We start from the raw sequence: 16,398 nt of genomic DNA, 5'->3' as shown, positions 1-16,398 counted from the left end.
ATGATGATGAACCAAAACACTAAACACACGAAAACACCACTAGACTACATACATACAGGCATATAAACAAATGCTCATGAACCTACACTGAATACAAGGAGCACTGCAACCATATTTTAGCCTTTTCCTTGAAATTAACTATTGAAGCAATTCCATCCTTGATGGTCAACAAAATGTGCAGTATCGCTGTAAATCACGTCATCCAAGCCCATGACAATATCGCGGACTTCCTTTTGTTGGCTGCATGATTTAACCCCGCTGCTACAGGTTGCTCGCCAAACCTGAGTGAAAGCGAAAACGTTGGTGGTAAATTGGATTTGTTACCCCCAGACCGCAGAGTCAGATCCAAATCCATGCGACAGTCTCCGATTGTTTGATTTTTGCTGTACAATCACAACCGCAGATCACTTAACAGGCTGCACATCATGTCAATATGCAACCCCAAAATGACCATTTAATGACACTAACATAGCTGCAGTATACAGTGTTGTCATTTCAAACGCGCTTTCGCAACCAGCTGCGTGTTTCATCACTTCAATGGGTCACTTGCGAGCTATAGGCTAAAAATAGCAGCTAAAAGTAAATTCATATTCTGACATTCATACAGCAAGCTGTAGCGAATACCCGTACAAACAAACACACGAAAAACCGGGGGACCATTTTAACAATTGCAGCGTAACGCAGCATACTCGCTACCCGGTATTTCTAGGTTAGATTGTGAATGTGGGTCACCAGGCCTTCTGAATCAGGCAACTCCAGGCAAAGCCAAAAAGACAACAAAAAAAATCTCCGCTTCGAGTCGACTGTGTCCGCACAAAAAGACAATGACGTGCGTTTTAAAATGCAATGGTTTCAGTAAGTAGAAATGTCACTCTTACCTTGTCTATTCTCCGTTCATTGAGAAAATGTCCAGATCCTTGTTTTGCTTCAGATGGCTGCGTTGGGTTGAACCTGGATTGGACAGTGGAGTAGGAAAAACAGCAGGGCCTACCTTGGGCTCTTGACGCGCATGCGCAATGTCAAATATAGACCAAGCACTGCACAAACGTACAGCAAAATGCAATGTTAATATTCCGCTAATGAGGACATTGAATTACATGAAGAATATGCAATGTAAAATCTCCAAATCAATATTGTTAAAACGTTGAGTTCGTCGTCGATTTACTTTTTCTTTATATATATATATATATATATATATATATATATATATATATATATATATATATATATATATATATAAATAAATAATAATAATAAAAAAAGATATGTATATATATATATATATATATATATATATAGAGAGAGAGAGAGAGAGAGAGAGAGAGAGAGAGAGAGAGAGGCGTATGTCAGTTAACTGTACACAATATCGCAATTGCATGTATATTCTAGACATTTTTGTTTAATTTAATTAAATTTGCGTGTGTCTATTTGTTCTATTTATATTTTTCTCTTTCCTGCCTCTAAAGCTAAAGCCTTTTTGTTTATTTTTTAAATAAAAACCTATGCATAGCCTCGATGATACATTGATCAAAAAGAGAATTAGAATTTACAACTACAGTCTGTTAATATATTGCTGTTAAACTATAACGCATCAAAACAGGCTTTGTCCGTATTTTATTCCAGGAAACGTGCTATTTTTTTATTTATTTTTACAATATGGCAACGTTTTTTCCTTTTTAAGAATGGTCTGGAATTTGATTCACTCCCTGGTTTCTTGTTATACAAATGTTCCAAATCTTTGGCCTTCATGTGTCGCTCATTCCATTGGAAGGATGCCAATTAGGTCATACGCAGCAAACCAACATTCAATGAGACACTACGCGCGCAGGGAAATATGTGTTTGACAGCTGACGTGTCCAATCACTGACTTGTGCGTGTGCGGTCACCCAAAGGCTCAGTTCAATTTCGGTTACAGCCTCCTTCACTATAGTAGTAGATCTAAAATAGCTGGAGGATTGCAGCAACCAGGGTTCTGCAATCATAAGACTGTCCATTTGTCTTCAGGTCTGTGATTAAAGCAAGAGTGGGGAAATAGAGCGGCATGGGACTGGAATGAAATTGGGATGATAGGTTTGAAGTGCGATATAGAACCCTTTGAATACTTTGAAAATGCATCCTTCTTTCCTTCGTTAGAATGATAACTGATCTGATCTGATAGAAAGTTATTGTGGAGTCCTTTCACTTTCCGACGTTGTTGGATGGATGCACCGACTGACAACCCACAGCCTAAAATTACCCAAAATACAGAACTTCCTCCTTATTTCGACCTAATGGTCTTCTTGCACGGCCTATCTGTTTATTTGTTTTCATGAATATTTTTGGACTTTAATGTTTAGACTATTAATTATTAATTATTAAATTATTATTATTAAATTATTACAACCTACCCAAGTGTATTGAGGTATCCCATAAAGTGCAGGGAATAAAGTACAACAACAACAAAGCTGGTACTGTATTTTATTGTACTGTTATCACTAACAAGCTCATAATCTGATAACGAACGGCTCTGGGGCATAGATCAGTGCAAAGTAAGTCTGTTTGCACGCAGATAGAGAAGCTGTGTTATTGAGCCATATAGTGTACGTTAGTCCACAGCATGCTGGGTTTGTCGCGTTTGCATGTTATACTGGGACCACAAGATACTGTTCGCCAGATAAGGATATGATCTCTGCCAAAATGTGTGTGTGTATTAGGCTAGTCTTCTATTCTTATCCAGCACTTGTGTCTATAATGTGTTATTCACTTTGTATCTGGGTCCAAAGTAGGTTTTCATGCAGATTCAAGGACCTCTAAGGGGTTGCGAAGTTGACTTTAGTTGATGAATGTTGGGACGTGAAAGTTATAAACTGTACAAATCTATTTGTGTTGTGATTATACTGGATTTTATTTGCTGGAACATGGGGACATCTACTGTTCATCGGAGGAACTGTGGCTTGGGCCACCACCAGCATCACCTTGTCACAGTGTAGGATTGGTCAAATGACCTGTTTGATCACTGAATATAGCCTGCTGTACCTTCATCTATGGTCAAAGTCTTGTATCATTGCCACTGATTGGCATCTGCACTTGGAGCATGTTAAGGATATACTTTTCTGGGATCTTATTTGGTCAACCACTAGATAGAGCTGTGAGCACTTGATCAACTCAAACGTATATCCACCTCCCTTTGCTCCTGTATCAGGATACTGGGATGTACATGTTGTGTTTTGTCAGGTACAGGACAAGGTACAAGTCATCAGGTTTGGGCTTTTGTTGGCTCTTCTATCCCTCTGGGAAAAGATTCTGGTCAGTGACAGAAGACATGCTTTCTGCTTGTCTGGTTTTCTCACACTCAAGAGTTATCTTCCTTCAGGATCAATTCACACCCACAGTCTCCCCCTTGCCTGCTCTCACCCATCAAGGTACAGTACCATGGACTAATGTGTGAGACTAGTGCCTTCCGGCTTTTTCTTTCAAAGAAATCCTCTCACCGTGGGTGGGAACAACAGGAAAGAGAGAGCCATTCATGTGACTCATTCTTTGTCATCTTTTCCACAGTATGCGTATGTAGTGTCCATCATCCAGGCACTGCTTAAAGTCTGACAGTGAATGGCTAATATAGAGAACACATCGTACATATACGTATATATTCCATTGTTCAGACTACACTCAATAAAATGAATCATCCTGTGATGATCATCCTACCTCAGTTAAGTTGTGAATACAAAACAAAACTGTGTCATGCTTAATTGTAAGCTCTTCAGCTTTAATGTAAAGTATTCTCATTTTGGTTTTGACAATAGAAGCATTGGTGTCTAGAGTCTATAGGCAGCTCTTTCCTCAATTTAATCCTACAGCCAAATAACTGTATGTCTCCATTCTGTTATATTCTGGTGATATTACAAACACTCTTAGAAAATGGTTCTCCCTAGGTTATATCTGTTGTTTGCGTGTTACTTTTATTTGTTTGTTTGCTTGTTTAATTGTTGGTCATGTGGGGGTAACTATTACCTGACGAAGACCATGGACAGTAGTTCAAAATGTTTGTTTATTTATTTGTTTGTGACACTGTTCTTATTAAGCCACTGGAGCAGTATAACAGGGGGGGTAAATAGCCCGTTATCATCATCAACATCATTGTTTAGTTTTATTTCCATGAATGGCGAGCAGATCCATCTTGTTGATAGAATACAACCCACACTCATATCTCGTATAGTACTTAACCCCCCCCACACACGCACATGGACACACACACACGCACACGCACACGGATACACACACACACACACACACACACACACACACACACACACACACACACACACACACACACACACACACACACACACACACACACACACACAGCATACAGACTGCCACCTTTCAAAATTATACCACCACAACAATAACCATCTCACAATGCGTTTAATTCAAAAGACACATCACCATAACACAAATGTCCTTTGGACAAACAAGAAGTATTTTATTTGGATTCTTTGTGTACATTCAACATCACTATACAACAGGGTGGTGGCGGAGGTCTGGACCACTCTATGGCAGTTGTGGCAGTTTCGGTTCTCAGGTTCTGTGTCATCTCTGTACAGCAGGTTCAACAGGTGTAGACTCTGTGACACATTGTTTTAAAGGGATAGCTCACTATTTTGCAACTTATAGTCAGATGGTTCCTTACCTTGAAAATAGAAGATTCAGAGTTGTTTAAAATAGCCAATACTAACTTCAGCTAACTTCAACTATTGCTAACAAAAAAAAACTGTTGTAGTGATTGGGGAATGAAAACAATGTTCAACATTTGTGGCCAAATCACCACAAATTAACTCTCTGACATGGTTACTTTGAGGTGATTTGGACACAAATGTTGACCACAAAAGGAACCATCTGACTATAAGGTGTTAAAAAGTGAGATACGGAGAGTCCATGCCAGCAAAAACACAACAACACAATTTTACTGTGACAACTAATAATTAAATAATATATTTATTGTTCTTCTACTTCAATTACTACCACCATTACTACTCATAACAACAAATTAATACTAACTATGATATTAGTTATGACTATGATAATCAATACTCAATTTCTCAGAGTAATAGGAGTTATAGAATGTGTCCATCATTTTGTTAGGCTATTATTACCTATCTTGACTCTTTTACTCCACTATAAATAGACCTGTAAAACACTGTTTACTACTGAATGAAATGAGAAACTCCCTTACCTTTTGTTTACTCGTTTTCTATGGATCTTCTTCCATTTCTTGGCTGTAAGTAAGAACAGTAAATGTTATCATCAAGCAAGTAGTTTGACCCTCAAGCTCTGTGGTGAAGAAGGACATTTTCTCCCTTTCACAATAATTCAATTTGGCACATGGAATACATATGCCACATTGTTTGACTGACGGTCTGAAATGATACAATTTCATAAAATCTTTACATTCAAATTTGACATTAATATGAGAGTAATAACAAGCTTAGGTGAAACTTTTGTGAACTCATGAATTCTTAAAATGTCATTTAAACTCAGAGATTCCTATGCCTGCAAGTTAAAAAGAAGATGCCACTACACAAACAAACCAATATTGTCAATTAAGTGCACTGTTGTTTCCTTAAAGGTGCAATCTGTAATTCAAACAACAACAAAGCTACTCTGCTACTTTTTTGGCAAACAGCTGAGGGATAGGGCTGGAGAAATGTAACCACTCTCAATTTCATATACAGAGTTGAGGATGCAAGGACGGACCATCCATGAGATCAAAATTATAGTTTTAACCATGTTTTGAAGCTATACAGTAGTTTTTTTCTCCAAACAATGGAGTAAAACAAGTTTATATTTTGGGTTCTGATGGGGACAGTTGACCTAAGCTCATGAGGTATTTAAGTTATATTCTTCAAGAATCAATGGCTACTGTATATATCATTCATTTAAAAGTCCAGAAATTGATGTACCAATTACAAATTGCCCCTTTAAGTGTGTATATTCCTACCCGATATAAGAAGTACCCTCTGCTCTGAATCCCCATACGTCCCTGGTTGCCATCCTAGACAGAGAGTAGGACATCGTCACATTTCAGCTCAACTCACAAGGAGATCCAGGAAAAGGAAATACAGATACTCTCCCCACAATTGAGGAAATATTGCTTCATTTTGTTCCTTTCATTTATGGTGGAGGTTGTTTGTCAGTTAGTGCAGTGTGAATAATATGCTGGGTATGTCCTTGTTTATTTGTTTCAGTACCCTTTTTCCACTTTGGCTCACTTTGGCTTCTTCCGCTACACATTCAGTCGGAAAAAAACATTTGAATCGCCAACATAAACACCAAGCAATTTTCACATTTCCTACATCTACTATGCGAATGTCAATCCCAGATAAAATGAAGGTTTAATTATGTTGAGTTAAAGCACAGCCCATGTGTAAATTCACCTGTCAGCTGCACTAATTTTAGACGGTAATTACCCCTCAGCATGGAAAAGAACAGCTAATGTAGACAGAGCCAGAACAGAGAGTGAGGACAGTAGTACGCATAGACGTATGGACAGTCACATAAAAGCATCACACACACACACACACACACACACACACACACACACACACACACACACACACACACACATACGCTCTCTTTCTCTCTCTCTCTCTCTCTCTCTCTCTCATCATACAATCAACACATTGAAAAAAGCAACAACAACAAAAACTCAGATTCCTTCTGTTGAGGTTTCAGGGCTCCTATACAGTAGCCTACAGTACGTAAATTAAACCAAATGTTTAATCTCTAACTCACAGCGAAGTGACAGAAGTGAAGACGTCTACGCAAATCCCGTAGGTGAGGTGCAGACTAACAGCAGATAGATACATAAAAGATGAAAAAAGTCACACACTTTTTTTTCCCCCAATAGCATATTTAATGAAACAACACATCAGCACAGAGTGCCTTCATGATGGATTGAGCATGCATGCAATCCTGACAAAGACGCTGGTTGTGGAAACGTTTGGTTCATTGAATATGCTACTGGAAGCAACAGAGTGTGCAATTCTCACAACATACTACTTGAAGAAACATTGCACCCAAGACCATATTTAATTTGCTATATATCATTATTACAATATCAGAACTAACCAATGTATGTATGTATGAATGCTAGGTAACAAGGCACACTGAATAGTGATGGCCTTGTTATAGCAGTGGCTATGAGATGAAAGAGTAAGGCAGCAAGAGGTGAAGAATGGATGTATAGATCTGAAACATGTTTGGAGGAGGGGTACATACGCTTGCTGAGACTCCTCTCTCTCTTCTGGTATGGAGTAGAGGAACTAGCTGCAGGAGAGGATGTAACACAAGGGACTGACACATCAACACACACACACACACACACACACACACACACACACACACACACACACACACACGCACACACACACAAAGAAACATGACAACCATGAACAGCTGCCCTGAGGGAGGGCAGAGGGATGCAGAGAGGACTTCAGACATTCACATTCATACACAGTGTCTTTGGGAAAGTATTCAGACCCCTTCACTTTTTACACATGTTGTTGTGTTATAGACTCAATTTAAAATGGATTAAATTAAAAGAATTTGCCAATCCACACCCAATACCCCAGAACTATTAACTATCACTTATCAATGAATGATAAGTGATAGTTAATAGTTCATGTCATTTTGGAATTAATATCTCTCTGAGATCCAAAATTACATGAACTATTATCCTTGCATTAAGATGGACTCAATTCAACTTAGGAGTGCATTTTAAGAGTGTCATAGCAAAGGGTCTGAATACTTATGTACATGAGGTATTTCTGTATTTCAATTTTAATAAATTTACTAAAAACGTGTTTTCGCTTTGTCATTCTGGGGTATTGTGTGTGGATTGATGGCAAATTCCTTTAATTTAATCCATTTTAAATTGAGTCTATAACACAACAAAATGTGGAAAAAGTGAAGTACTTTCCAAAGGCACTGTAGGCACACAAGCACAGATATTTGCTCTCAGACACACACATACTGTACACACACACACACACACACACACACACACACACACACACACACACATAAACAAGCATTCGCATACGGACAGTCCTCAGTACAACCCTGTGTTCATTTGCAGAGTCTGCATCAATGTTTCGATGAACACACCAGCACAGCACAGCACAGCACAGCACAGCACAGCACAGCACAGCACAGCACAGCACAGCACAGCACAGCACAGCACAGCACAGCACAGCACAGCACAGCACACTCTTAACATGCAGGCCATGCTTGGAGCACAGAGAAGTCTATACCATCTCTACAGATGTAACGTAGCTTATGTCCTTAGGTAGTTTAATTTATATGCTATATAAATAATGCTATATAGTATCATTGTTGATATATGTTTTAGGATTTGTTGCTGTGTGAGTAGTACTGTGTGTTTAATACTATTTTGGATTGTGTAATATGCATTTTTAGAAGGTATTGAATAAGGTACTCAAAAAAGCATTAAAGGGATGTTTCAGCCTATTTTCATGTTTAGGTGAAACATCATCTTTTCCTGAGTTGTCCTCATAAGCCAGTAATGAAAGATCCTCTGGTTTTGTTATCTTCTTTGCTACCGCAGCACAGGCTAACAGTTAGCAGCGCCGTCTCCAATAGACAGGATTCTGACGGTCACTAGTTTAGCATCACCAAAATCTCCTCATAGAAACTTCAAACACAGTTTAGTTGCGAGTTACGCTGGAAAGGATTATTTGGTGTACATTCTATTGAAAATACAGAAATGACAGTCTCTACAATTGATTTGCTCAGAACTGAACAATTTCCTCAGAACTGAACAATTTCCTCGTCGTAGTGTCGCAAACAGCCTCAATGTTTTTGGTTTTGGTTTCACTCCCCTCGTTGGACGGGCACAAAAAGTTGCCGGTATCCTAATGGAATCCAGGAAGTATACACTATGTGACAGCCGATCAATGCATATTATTGCAAAACGATGTTGTCTGTGATTACAATAAAAGTATTTACAGGTTTGTTTAGTATATATAGCCGCTACCAAACGTTTTTTGAAGTTTCTCTGAGGAGATCGCTACTCGCTGCTAACCTGTGCTACGGTAGCAACGTACAGTACAGAACTGGACAATCTTTCACTACTGGCCTATGGGGACTCAGGGTAAGATTCACCGAAACATGAAAAAGTCTGAACCATCCCTTTAAAAGCTTGAATAAATGTCTCTTGCATAATGGTGTATTTAATGAATAGTGATATGTATTGCTCTAGTATTGTGTTAGAAGTTGTGTATCTATTCTGTACTATAAGCATGCACAGGCTCAGATCCTCAAAGGAAAATAAATCAACTTGTCAATGAACTGTATCTACTTTTCAACACTGCACTGTCTATTGTCTATTGTGAGTGTATGGAGAAAAAAAAAAAATCCCAATTCAAATCTATCATTGAAAAACGAATTTCTCCCCTGAACTTTGAATCCAATTATCATTAAATTACTAGAGGATGACTCTTTGATGCTATTACAACTTGGTGGCTTGAGAAGAAAATTGTGAGCACTTAAAAAATAATGCTCTGCTATGAATTATTCAGGCAGTCCGTCTTGGACAGAAAAGTAGTCCCGTGATTGTCATTCTAATTTACACGGATGCTGTGGTCTTTCCTCTGCCAGTCACACTGGCGACACAGCAGAAGTGCGTGTGTGTGTGGGGAGGGGGGGGGGGGGGGGCAGGAGTAATTAAAATTCCCATGCAAACAGGACAGAACACGGTTGATGTGGAGTCATGCCCTCCCCTTCTCAAATGTCTGACCGCTTCTGAAACAGTAAGCATTTGGCATGCAGAGCAGAAGACGGAGAGGGGAGGCAGAGGAGGATGTGGATGGAGTGGGGTGGGGTGGGGGGAAAGACACCTCATAATGCAGTGGAGGTGCAGGCTGAGGTGGCAAGAAGTGTGTGTGTGTGTGTGTGTGTGTGTGTGTGTGTGTGTGTGTGTGTGTGTGTGTGTGTGTGTGTGTGTGTGTGCGCCGCGTGCGTGTGTATGGGGGTTTTTGGAAGCAACGGTGGGGGTAATATGATAGGCAGCTTTTGGCATTCCAAATGTTTCAATGTTTTTGTAGCTCTCATAAAAATGCTTAACTAAAACGTAACTCAACAATTGTCAACTGTCAACACCTAGAAAAGAACAATAGTATCAAAATATACTTGCACAGTGCAAGGGACAAGAAATTCCCAAAATGCGGTGTGTGCAATTATCGTGTCAAGCCGCAAAGCAGTGCACAGGGTGAGCTTTTAACCTTTCAACTTACCGTCCCCTTTGTTATGCCAGCACTTTGGGGTTTAGCGTAATGAAATAAAAACTATAACACACACACACACACACGCACGCACGCACACACACACACCCCCACACACACACAAATAAAGATGGTCAAAAGGTTTGATGTGCATTGCATTGACATACTGTATTAGACACTGGACTGGTAACTATTCTCTGCTTTTCTTTTCTTTTGATGATGTTTTTAATTCATAATAAAACAGACATAATGTCTCGCTTACCCTTTTACTATTGTCCCGAGCTTTCAAGTCCTGGAATGACAAGTAAATAAAACAGATCATTGTACATCTGGACAACTATAGCCTGTGTATGTAAGTACAGTAATGGGATCAACTATTGTAGGTCACAGTATCATTATGTGCATTTTAGGGCAAAATGAGCAACTAAAATGATGTATTTAGTTAGTCTACTGTATATGACAATAGTTTAAGCTACTACGGTGGTTGTCAACCTAGAGTATGTGTACTATCCACAGGAGGTGCTTGGGTCGACTCACAATATCATAGACCTTATGGTAAAATGAGGTACTTCAGGCAGAGCAAAATGTGATTGGGGTTACACTACAGTAACCAACATAGGTTGAGAACCACTGAGCTACTTCATGTGTTTGACCATAAAAGACTCTGTTATCTAGTTAAAGGGGAAGTTTACCCAAAATCCATTTTCATGTGTATTTCTGGTCAATCCATAATGTGTACCGTCTCAAACTATCATCATTTCACGTGCAGCTGCATCATAGATATTGAAACGCGAGATTTGTGTTTATTTCCTAAAAAAGTCTCATACCGCGTAAACTCTCAGGCGAGAGCAGCAGGCATTAGCTCTTAGCTGTTCAACAGAAGGACCTTGCGTGGGAGGGAGAGGAGAATCTTGGGAGTTGTAGGAATTTAAAGAAATGGGCAATTTGGAACATCAGGACTGATGAGGGAGATATCAAGCGACATATCTAGACTCAGAGGTTGTTTTAAAATGCGATTTCTTTGTGCATGTGGTGAATTATGAAAACAACAAATCCACTGGATTACAGGGTAAAATTCAGCTTTAAAGGGATAGGGGAGTATGACTACAGTGTAGAGGTGGAATACCTTGGACCACTCAACAAGCATCAAGACACAGAGTTCTCCTAGGGCATCAGATCCCTAGAGGAGCAACCAAAGAGCAGGAGGGGGGAGTAAGACATCAAGATATATCACTCTGTTACACACTTTTTCATTTGTGTGTGTGTGTGTGTGTGTGTGCGCATTTGTGTACGTGCCAGCATGTGTGTGGTGTGCGTGCGTGCGTGCGTGCGTGTTTTCATTACAGTTCCTTATTTCAAGCGTGAAATTGACAACTGAAGCATTACGATCCTGAACACTGAAAACAACAACTAAACACTGTTCAAACAACAAACTGAGAGTGCGCCCCACTACACCACATTATACAGGCAGTTGAATGCACAGAGTCCTTCGCTAGAACACTCAAGCCTTCAGAGCTTTCAGTTGATCACTTCATTATCACAGCCCTACTCACCCGAAATGGCAGGTCTGCAGAGAGGTAGGATGAGCACACGTCATCTATCTATGGGGGAGTGGGGAGACAGCTGCTGTGACGGGAACTAACATGTTTGTATGTACTATAGCAGAGGAGAGCCACCGCAGTGGAGAAAGTACACTCTTAGAAAAAAGGGTTTTCCAAAAGGGCTGGATGTCCCTGTGGGAGAACTCTTTGAAGAACCCTTATGGGTTCCATGAAAAAAAAAAACGTTTGGGTTCCATTTAGAACCCTCTGTGGAAAGTGTTCTGCGTGGAACCCAAAAGGGTTCTTCAAAGGGTTCTCTCCCACAAGGACAGCCGAAGAACCTTTTATAGTTCTAGGAAGCACTTTTTTTTCGAAGAGTGAAGCATTTGTAGACCACTAACAACTCACCTGGTTAAAAAGCTGGCCCTGGTCTATTGTGGCTCCCTGCACCTGTACTGGAACGCCTTCCATTCACACACACACACACACACACAGATGCATGCGCACCCACGCACGCGGACACACACACACACACACACACAGGAATTGTTACATTGATTGTTAGGAATGTGCATATAGTGTTACTGTAATAAGACAACCCAGTCAATTTGCTTTCCACAGTCCAGCTATCAACAATTATTGTAATGCTTGTTCAAGAGCATGATATGAATATCATGAATAACATAATCACTATGTAAATGATTAGGTACACTTTGAGTCCATCTGTAGTTGGATAACAGCATCTGTTTTCACTGGCAGTTGAATGACAACTTGATGACAACGAGATTGCAATCAAACATGTCTGGTTGTCCGGTGTGACCACAAAGGCAGACATTGCGGAATGCTACATTGAAGTGTTCATCAAGTGTTCATTAGCACAGTGACCATACTATAAGAACGCACTCTGCGACACCTATACTGTAAAAACATCACAATGACAACTTATGACAACCGGCAAGCCAACAGCTCTGTAATGACCAAGTGTATATATAGATCCAGCAAGAGTCTGCTTTTCAGAGGGAATATCACCCTTAAATATAACATATTACAACACTTAAATATTGATCTTTCACTCCATCTCCTCTGTATACGTCTCTTCATCTGCATTTTTCTTACAGCACAATGTCTCTGGTATCTGACACCATCTTGGTTTGCATGTCTCCAAACACCAATAATTATCACACATCATCACAGAGGCCCAGAAAGTCTTCACTGTAGACTTTGTTCATAGACACATCACTAATGGCTAAAGGGATGTGAGACTAATGTGTCATGGTTGTCATCCACAACAACACGCCCATCATTAACTGACGGTAGAATCAGGAACTTATAGTCATTTTTAGCTCAAGCTTTGATCTCGAGGTTGGAAGTACATTTTGTGGTATTTCATAGAACAACAGGCTTTAAGCCTGCCGGAAATGGAAAGCTGTGTGTTGAAAATGTTGTATGAAATCAATATTCCAATCCATTCCAATTAAACATTGTCATTGCATCCTCCAAATTACATTCCAGCCTTGAATATGATACTGCTCTCTCGAAGAGATTCAGGAAATGGGCATGGCTTGGTGTTTACACTCATCATAATAACTGTGTTTATCAGAAAATAAGATAACAGGAGGAGCAAGAAACTCCCTCTGCACAACACATGAGCAGGTACTCAACATACCATGATGAGAAAGGCAAGGAACCAGAGACTCATGAAACTCATGAGGTAACTTGGCCACGCTCCCGGACATACAGTACATAGCCCCAAGACATCCATAAAGCGAGTAGAAAGTCCATTATAATTTCGGAAAAAACTAATAGGCTCTATGAGTGAGATTGAGAAAAAATACTTTACTAAATGCTGCAAAACAGCAACTGTTAGTGTGCTGTGAGCTACTGTTCCATATTAAAACGAATTGATTGAGGTTGAAGTTCCCCTCCCAGATATGTCCACAAACTCACTAAAGGGCGTAATTAAGCGTTGTATGTAGCCTAAGCATATTATTCTAAAGAATAAACTGATAAAAGACAATATAGGCCTATTACTTTTGTAGTATATTATATTATTATTATTATTATTATTATTATTATTATTATTATTATTATTATTATTATTATTATTATTATATAGGCTATACAAATTGGAATTGAAAGTTCGGAAGTTTGTTTTTTTGCATGGCAGATAGAGCAATGGTACTGTATGTCCATTATTGGTATTGGAGACACCATTTCGTTACAATAATATTCAGGTCACAGGGACACATTTGGTAATTAGTCCTTCATGTAGCCTAAACATGCACTTCGAATGAAAACACAACTTTTTCTGCAAAATATATTGAAAAAATAGTACAACAGTTAAGGAATGCAAATAGCCGAGTCCTTTCTATCGATTGAGTGATCTTGTGGTTATCGTCCTTGGAATGAAACGCACCCAATGCAACCAGTCAAGTCCGTGTATGGGTACTTGTATACTAAAATATGCAATGGAAATTAAACCCTCAAGCGTTTTCCGTAGTCTAACTTATCATAAAAAAAGTTTTTCAAAAGTTGTTTGTCACCTGTAGCGAAACAAGAGACTTTCTATAAACAAAGCATGATGTCTAAAATATTCTTAGAACTTACTTTTGCAGACGGGGATCGCTGAGATGAGGAGAATTGTGAGTGCGAGGCTCATCGCGCTGGTGCTGAGGCTGGTCGCGTTGGTCGTGTTGCAGCTTTGCGAGCCTCTGGTTTGGCACTGAGAGGTCTTCATCATTATGTCTCTCGGGTGGTTTAACGCTCGTGTTCTTGTTGCTCTGTGTTATCTAGGCTTTCATCGCAACCATTTAAGGCTTGAGGTCGCACCCTCTCTGCATCAATAACACTAGGTTGCGTCAGAGTTCTACGTAAATACACTAATCTGACTGACTGATTGACTGATTTAGCATAATTGATGTTGCAATAATGATAACCTATAAGCATATTCTCCCGGAAGAAAAAGATATGAATCACATTAACAGTGCAGTCATGACAATGTTACTCATTTACATCCTTCATGTTAGGCCTATACTCATGTTAGCCTAAATCAAATTGAATTGAAGAAGAATGAGGTAAAGTGTATATTGTAGGCTAGATATATATTTGGCAGACAATTATAAGGTAATATAGGCCTACTGTGGGTATCAAATGGGTAGCCTGCATAGGTGAGGAAACATAACTTGCCTGTTCGAAAGAAGAAAACAAAACTTGAAATTAGGCCTAAAACTTTGCTTGAGTTCATGAAAGCATGTTACAATAAAAGCATTTCAGATAGAAGCAAAAACAAATGAAAGAACGCTCAATTCAGGTCCATGCAGAGGTTTATTTACATGGATAGATTTTATTTGTTTTATTTATTATACAACAACTAACCCAAATGTGTTAATTTGCATAAAATGATTCAACCACAGGGAAGAGGAAATCGGCCCGGTTTCCCTGTGTATAAGATGCACTGGAGGAGATGTTTTATGGTGCTTTATGTGGTCCTCTGTGGCTCAGTTGGTAGAGCACGGCGCTAACAACGGTTGTGGGTTCGATTACCGCTGGGATCATATATACTGAAAAATTTATGCATTCACTGCAATGTAAGTCGCTTTGGATAAAAGCGTCAGCGAAATGGCATATATTATATTATTATTACAAAGTGAAAGACAACTTTCAGCACCACGTAAGCGTGGACAGCTCCCTGTCTGAAAGGGACGTAATACTATGTTCTTGTTCTCCAACACGAATCACGTCTATATAATATATGTAATACTCTCTAAAAGCACTTTTCAACAATGTTTTAAAAACGCGTACTCTGGAATAACATCAGTGTCGGGGTCACCAGCCTTGGCACATCGGGTCAGCGAGTCAGACTTCAAACAGAAAAATAAAGAGAAAGGAAGGCAGCGGAACATAACATAACGTAGAGGAAATAATAGCCTTGGTCAGCTCTAAGACCCAAGGATCGTCACAGCAGGGCGCTGTAGGCTAATGTACAATTGAGTTTCGTGTCAGAGGCTACAATTGATTTGCAGTCCATGTAGCCTAGCCAACTTACATGACAGAGACACACAAGATGCTAATGACCTAAACATTGCTTTGCAGTTCCAGAATAATCTCTAGTTGGTGGTGAGCTACGAAATAAAACGTATAAGATAACACACATATTCAAATGACCAAACACATTCAGATCTAATTATACTAATTATTCACAGATTAACTCCGCTTGGTTCAGCAACCACACTGAACTGGTCAACCAGAGTCAGGTTTTCCTCAATGAATTCACACAATTACTCAAATGATCTGTATTAATTCTTCAGTTGATATCACTGAAACTGTAATCTTGTTGGTCTGTACCTTGTCCATAATTTAATTTCAATATCTGGTGTGTGTGTGTGTGTGTGTGTGTGTGTGTGTGTGTGTGTGTGTGTGTGTGTGTGTGTGTGTGTGTGTGTGTGTGTGTGTGTGTGTGTGTGTGTGTGTGTGTGTGTGTGTGTATCATCTTTCCTGGATGAGTGGTGAGTCAGAGTAAAGGAAACCCCATGCATACTATACTATATGTAAATCTAAACCACTTTATTTCAACAACT

The 16,398-nt window shown here is 39.4% G+C and overlaps 2 protein-coding genes across 2 annotated transcripts in view; both read right to left on the bottom strand.

The window, feature by feature from the left end:
* Positions 1-945, bottom strand: part of clocka (clock circadian regulator a) — a 31,964-nt gene extending 31,019 nt beyond the window's left edge. Inside the window, exon 1 of the mRNA XM_083672048.1 lies at positions 879-945. The gene's annotated coding sequence lies outside the window, so the exon portion shown is untranslated. The remainder of the gene's footprint in view (positions 1-878) is intronic.
* Positions 946-4,444: 3,499 nt separating this feature from the next.
* Positions 4,445-14,561, bottom strand: nmu (neuromedin U; the record flags this gene model as incomplete). The annotated part of the gene is made up of 10 exons (XM_083672380.1): positions 4,445-4,604; positions 5,213-5,255; positions 5,978-6,031; positions 7,258-7,332; positions 10,293-10,343; positions 10,543-10,572; positions 11,407-11,460; positions 11,834-11,881; positions 12,230-12,285; positions 14,429-14,561. The coding sequence occupies 9 exons, from the start codon at positions 14,559-14,561 to the stop codon at positions 5,220-5,222; spliced, it is 537 nt and encodes a 178-aa protein (XP_083528506.1). The 3' UTR covers positions 4,445-4,604; positions 5,213-5,219.
* Positions 14,562-16,398: the final 1,837 nt, after the last annotated feature.

This window comes from Argentina silus, assembly GCF_951799395.1.
Source record: "Argentina silus genome assembly, chromosome: 6".
Lineage (NCBI taxonomy): Eukaryota > Metazoa > Chordata > Actinopteri > Argentiniformes > Argentinidae > Argentina > Argentina silus.
The sequence above is the reverse complement of the archived record's forward strand: the minus strand, read 5'-3'. Positions and strand labels throughout refer to the sequence as shown.